The 7,044-nt window shown below is 30.0% G+C and overlaps 1 protein-coding gene across 1 annotated transcript; it reads left to right on the top strand.

The window, feature by feature from the left end:
• Positions 5,037 to 6,607, top strand: LOC107629338. Its single transcript, XM_016332106.2, has 2 exons — positions 5,037 to 5,254; positions 5,421 to 6,607. Exons 1-2 carry the CDS (start codon positions 5,122 to 5,124, stop codon positions 5,780 to 5,782), a joined length of 495 nt encoding a protein of 164 aa, XP_016187592.1. The 5' UTR covers positions 5,037 to 5,121; the 3' UTR covers positions 5,783 to 6,607.

The following is a 7,044-nucleotide window of genomic DNA, read 5'->3' as shown; positions in this document are numbered from 1 at the left end:
TATATCTTTAGATATGTCCCCAAAATTTACATCTTTCAGACAGATTTAGGAATTAATAATTTAATTCAATAGAAATTTAAAGGACTAATTCACCGATAAAGTTTAAAAGACTAATGTAAATATTTACTACAACTTTTTTAATTATGAAAAGTACCAATAAGAAGGGGGTAATAATAAGGATATCTTTGTAGAAATTATTTAGGAAAAAAAATTACTTCATAATATAAAACAATTCATCTGTATCAGAAAACAATAAAATTGAGATATCATCTTTTAAAGACTAATACCTTCTCAGAACACAATGCAACAAATCAAATTTTTTGGTTTGCTGTTTTATAAATTTATCAGTTCACTTCAATATATAGTCTTTCTCAATGGTTTAAGATACCAAAAATACATAAACAAAAGGTGAAACAAAAAAAAAAAACGCAACAATATTTCATCTAATCTACATCCGACACATGCATAACTATGAATTCCCAACCTACAAAACTTATTCAACCTAATTCTTGAATGGTGAAGAATAACATAATAAATCCTTTTAGAAAATATGAATAAAAAACAGTGAACATTCCATATAGACAAACTAATCCTTTAATTGGAACAAAACGCCAGAAAAAACCAAAATGAGCAAAGCCAAAAAGCAAGTCCTAAAAACTAACCTTTAAAAATTAAACAGAACTGGTGAAACTTAAACTTACCTACAAAAAGTGATCCACACTAAAACCCTTCGTCGTAAAACAAATGATCCTTAAACTGCTGCCCTCCTCCATACTCTACACTTCATAATTTTAAAACCACACACTAAAGAATCACAAATAAAAATAGCTATCTTGGCAGAAGTAAAAAGCTAATAATAAAGTCAGGTATCCCTTTAAATCTGGGTAATGAATATTTAATTGGATGATTTTTTTACATAAAGTTTATTACCGAATTTTTCATTTCAATTTTTAAAGGAACATGAAATTAATCCCTCAATTGTAAATTTTGAGAAATGTATTTTAAAATTGAATTTGATTTCTTAATAATTTTTCTGCATGCCATCACTTATTTGCTTGCTTTTTGTTTATATTTATTATTTATTATATTTTATGTTTGTATTTTGAATTAGTAAGACACTTGTCAATTATTTAAATAAGACACTTGTTGATCAATCAGCCTATACACTTGTCAAGCACTGAACCTATTACTATTCTCTTATTATAGAATTTGGATCCTCTAAAGTTTAAATTTCACTTTAGAGAGTAAAGTGTGATCTCTCACTACTGATTTCATAAGTGAGACCAATAATAAATATGAAAGAGAAACTATTCAAAGGTAGAAGATCACACTTTACTCTCTAAAGTGAAATTCAAACTTTAGAGGATCCAAATCCCTTATTATATATTAATAGATAGATTGCTCTAGTCATGCAGGCCACGTTAGCACTCCATCAGCAACTAACCGGCAGTTCTCCCTTTCTTTTATTTTATTTTTTCTGGTGCGCGTGAGTAACAATGTGTTTCGATAATTTTAGAATTCTAAACATTATGTTTTTATATATTCTTGTAATTTTTTATTTACTTGTAAGTGACAATTTTCTTCATAGTTAATCTTGTGTTTTGTGATTATTTTTGTTAGTTATTTATAAAACTAAATCAGATAATCATGATATATTTATTGTATATTGAACGATAGGTTGACTCCCTTAGCTTGTCGTTGAAAACTTTTAACTTCAATTTTCAAGTCTAGGCCAAGCATAATGCATTGATAAAGGTAATCTAGTTTCATCTTTATATTTATATACACGTATCTTTAATGGGCTCATTCTTTTTGATATAGTATATAATATCATACAAGGATATACCACTAATCATTATCATCAAAATTAAAGCAACTTCAGAAAAACAATTAACAACCTATAATCTTACATAATATTTTCCTATATAGAGATCAGACAAGGAACGAATAATAGACATAAAAATTGGTGGATAGGGTAAAGAATTATATATATATATGCTCATGCCATCACATCTGTTGCGCCCACTGTCCACAAAATCTTCACATGCAAAACTTCACTTGAAGAAACACATAGCCTCTTTTTACGATCAATATATGGTCCCTTGAAGGCTTCACTTGAATGATTATCCGGTTGCAACAAGAAAAGGATGCCTTCCTTAATTATGCAATTTCTAAACTATCAGCTCCAATTAAATTCCGTTGCGGTGGTGGACTTATGATCTCTTCTGGTGGTTGATAGTTTCGTATAATAATACTGTACCATATCCATAGATCTTTAATTTCTATATATATGTGTGGCACGTGGAGGTTTCACTTTCTTAAAGTGAAGGTCGATCGTCCGTTAGTTGAGTATTGTATATATTATTAGAAGTGAAAATACTTATATGAAGATGATATTGTGAATCTTTAGATGATTAGTCAAACATATTAATTCTTCATCTAATAGTCTACAATACTATCTTTATGTGAAGATGTTATTATGGGAGTATCCACCTATTATAATTATTGTGTTGTGACTCATAGCTAGATAGGCCTGTTAAGACTACTACCATTTTGTTGTGTTTTATTACAATAAAAATAAATAAATAATGTACATTGCAATATCAAGATGCTACAGTTACAGAATATTGTAGTGATATCATTGTGTTGAGATGACGAGTATCATAAAAGAATGTGGAATGTCTAACCATATTCATAGTGTTGTTCTTTACAACCAGCCACCAGGTAAAGCTAGCTAGCGAATTTACCTTCTCATCGGTGCATCAATATATCATTTCATTCGTATGAAAACTTTGGAACCCAAGATGAATACTGTAACGTGGTTTTGGTTGATAAAAGTAAATGCACATTGACCCGTGCCAAGGGGAAAGCAACAAATTACCCAGCACAATACTTGTGTGCTTTCTGACCTAAAAAATATGCCAGAAAATCGTTCAATTTATACGCTTCTAACCACATCTGATAAGTGATTTAGAATATTCACTATTACCTATACTTAATATAATATATAAAAGTCTAGAGGCTGATTTTTGGGCATACCGTATTCTATAGATTGTTGACAGCCTATTTTGACTATTTGCGTACACTTGTATATATGCGCACAAATACAGAATCAATATTTTTCTTTGTATTATATTTGAGTTTAACACTAATCAATTTCTTTTTTACTAGAAATACTGTTTCTTACTTTCCGTACGCATTATGGCACAGTACATTAATTCACTACGTTTCTAATCAGCGAGTTCATGACTCAGACACATCCACAGCATTAAATTGTGGTGGTTCGAATGTTTCTAATGGCGCAAACTGCACATCACAGCTAGCTAGCATCCACTTGGATCATTCATCCACCACATTTGCGGGAATCAACAGAATGATTGTATGTTTTCTTCTTTTTCTTTGAAATTAGGGGAATATATATATAGTTATTACTTATTAATTGAATTCTAAAATTTTGTTAATTTAAAAGGATATTTTTATCTAATCGAATAAAAGAAAGATGTTTAAGACTTTTTATAAAATTAAATAAAAAATATTTTTTTATTTTTATTTAATTAAATAGGTGTATTAATAAAAGTGGTGATATAATATATATTTAAAAAAACAAAAATTAAATGTTGATGTGAAAAATAAATTCTACGTAGATTGTTATTGTTTATCTATTATTTAAACGTATCAGTACGTATAAATTTATCATCGTACCGTAGCAAACACCTAAAATAATTAGAACCATTTTTGCGATTTTATTTTATTTTACAAGAAAGAAATTTTAGTTGAGACCTCCACAATTGGATTTAATGCTTCTAAAATGTGTACAAATTGATAAAGTTGAAAAAATTAAGAGTTAAAACATTATTCTTATTAAAAGTATTTTACAAACAACATTAATTTAATTGGAAATACTACGCATCCTTTAATAATATTTAATTTCTAAATTTCTGACCACTTTTACAATTTTTTTATTTTAGAGGAGCCATATGTATTTCCTACGATAATTACTCCATTTGCAGGGGCCGTAGTGAGTCGGCCCTACGTACCATTTACGGTAAATTAATTTTCATATCTAATGTCAGCTGTTGTCCAAAGCAACACCAAGAAATTAAATTCAACTACATTCTTGACTTTAATGTGAAATTTTCTGCTACTTAGCTTGTTCACAATAGATAATTTTATACTACGGATGCCATACATACTAAGGAGAAGAAATTTTTTCCATCTATATAAAAGAGTAGCTGTACGATGTATGTACTATATAGTGTATACATACGTCCATACGTTAGACTTATTAAAGAATAAAGACCCTAATTTATTTGTTACTGATGTATGTACTATATATATATTAAGCTAGCTATTTAATTTACTAATTTAGTACATTTATTTTTTTATATAAAATTAATCTAAAATAAAAATAAAATTCAGATTGAGATATCACATATTACACCAAGTAGATTAAAAAATTCTAACGTCATTTTTTGAATTAAGTTCATTCAATTTTTTATTAATAGAGTAGACTGAATAAAGTTTAGAACCTTAAAATCCGAAAAATATTAAGGTTAAGAGATTTTTAATTTGTAGATAGGATTAAGGTAAAACCTAAACATTCTATATACTGTACTCATTATTAACCCTAGTCACATAAGATACAAAAAGTATATAAATTATTTATACTAATAAAAAGAAAAAAAAGTCTTTATAACTTAGACAATATAACACTAATAAATAACACAAAATTCATAATCTTAAATAATATAAAATTTATATTCCCTTCTTACAATAAACTAATATACTTAATATACTAACTCTACTTGCTCCCAGCTTCATTATCGTTTCCAAAATTGAAGGACAACTTCCAAAGCATCATGAGCTACCAATATCTCTAAGTGTGCATTTTTTTAAGAGTAGGACTAGCCATGTGCTCGCATTGTGTAGGAAATTCTACAGTAACGTGTGCCTTAACTGCAAGCTGTTGACACCAACTACTAACGTCAGCCATGGGTCCCCCAATATTTAATATGGTCAGTAGTATTTATAAGGTGCTAGGCTTTATATCTTCTTCTATACAAAACTAACATTTAATCGATCTAGCGTTCTTATTTTGCTTCTTGCATAGCTCGCTCAATAATGGCCTATGCTCAGGTGATCACAGTGCTTCTCTTTGCACTAGCTCTAGCCAGAATTGACCCCTCAGCATGCCAGCAAATTGTGAAGGCAAAAGTCTCTTGCCTTGACTGCAATCACGGCTACCATTTATCTGGTTTGTCTCAACTTGCTTAATCCATCATTTACTATTACTATCTAAAAGTATCTTTTGAATCTAAGGGATGAATGCTCATTTTGTGAGTCACTTGTCCATTATACTTAAAACCTTGATGATGAAATGTCTAGCTATCTTGATTGTACACTCCACCCTTTGTTTTCAGATATTAAGGTTTCAGTGAAGTGCGAAGGTGTGAATAAGCTTGCTATGGCAAGTACAGAAGATGATGGATCCTTCAAGGTTGCCCTTCCATCTTCTTCTGTGAATTGCATAGCAAAAGTTCTCGGTGGGCCAGTTCAGCTTTATGCTTCGAGGAAGAACCAAGTCTCAAAAATTGTAAAAGGAAAAGACCATAATAGCTACACCATTTCTTCTCCTCTTAGCTTCATGACATCACGCCCCAAGAAGGCTAACAAGAACCAAGTGGGTTCTTCCAAAACAGTTGATCTTCCTCTGCCTCCAGAGTGGGGTTTGGCTCCATCTAGTTACTACGTACCTTTCATTCCCATCATCGGAATACCTTGATAGATCGTCATATCATGCATGCATGTCTTCATCTATCCAGCAATTCAAGTAACATAATATATCGGGCACTTCTAGCATGCATATACTTTAACATGCTTAAGATACTTTTATAGGGTGGTTTTGTTAGTTATTGTTGTGATAAAATTTAATTTTGGTTTTACTTAATCCTTAATTATTCTTAGCGCGATAAAATAATTCTCCGCACAAGAAAACAGACGCAGCAAGCCTTAACTAATTTCGATTTTGTCCCATAATAATGTAACACTCGTTTTTCAGCTGGAACAATATCAAAGTGAGTTAAAAAGGCATATTATATCTGCTTTTTTGTGTGAAAGATTTTTTTACTGCACTAAGAATCAAGTAAAACCAAAATTTAACACTAGTCATAAACAGTCTAAATAAAGTTCCCCACTACATATATATCACAATAATGACAAAACCAACCAACAAATAAAGATATCTTAAACATGTTAAACATAGACAAACTAAAAGCTCCCGAGTATATTTATAGTTACTTGATGGAATAATAATTCATCATAACGAAGAATAGAGTAATTTTAATTCATATATGTGGTCGTCTTGTTTGTGTAGTAGTAGTAGTATTGTAGTTGTTTTTTTTATATATATATATATATATAGTGTGTGTGTGTGTATGTGTGTGCCTTTGTGGTCGTATATATATATATAGTTTATTGTGTGAGTAAAAGATATAATTTCCAGCTTCAAATAAGGAAAGTAATTAATTGTACTGGTTTGTAACTTATCTATTGTTAGAGTATGAACTTTGCTAATTCTGTAATTCATATATATCTTTTCTGGAGTTTTTATCTCAGCCTCATCTACCCCTTCTCTTACAGAAATGATGTGTGTGTGTGTGAATCTCTTTCCCCATGAATGACTGGCGTAAGTATAACTTTTTTTTCTTTTACTTTATTTTATTTTTGGGTTAAAGAAAACAAGAAAAGACGAACGGTTCCGCTACGTTACCAACAGCATATCTGCCAACTTCTGCCAACTCTTATTTATAATTGTGTTTCATAGAAGTGTGTTCGTGGATGTGTCTAATAAAAATGTCTTTTTTATAGCTGTGTTTAATAGAAGTGTCTTTATAGATATATTTTCTGGATGTGTCTCTTTATATATGTATTTAAAATATATTAATTATTAGACACATCTACGAACACACTTTCATGAAACACAATTATAAATAAGAGTTGGGAGAAGTTGACAGATATGCTGTTGGTAACGTAGACTTTTCCAAA

Source organism: Arachis ipaensis, chromosome B03 (genome assembly GCF_000816755.2).
Source record: "Arachis ipaensis cultivar K30076 chromosome B03, Araip1.1, whole genome shotgun sequence".
Taxonomy (NCBI): domain Eukaryota; kingdom Viridiplantae; phylum Streptophyta; class Magnoliopsida; order Fabales; family Fabaceae; genus Arachis; species Arachis ipaensis.
The sequence above is the reverse complement of the archived record's forward strand: the minus strand, read 5'-3'. Positions and strand labels throughout refer to the sequence as shown.

What these genes read in the sequence shown, in the direction of transcription:
- LOC107629338 (XM_016332106.2), top strand. Translation starts at nt 5,122, where the DNA reads ATGGCCTATGCTCAGGTGATCACAGTGCTTCTCTTTGCACTAGCTCTA. An exon ending in TCACGGCTACCATTTATCTG is followed by an intron (nt 5,255 to 5,420) that starts GTTTGTCTCAAC and finishes CTTTGTTTTCAG; the next exon opens with ATATTAAGGTTTCAGTGAAG.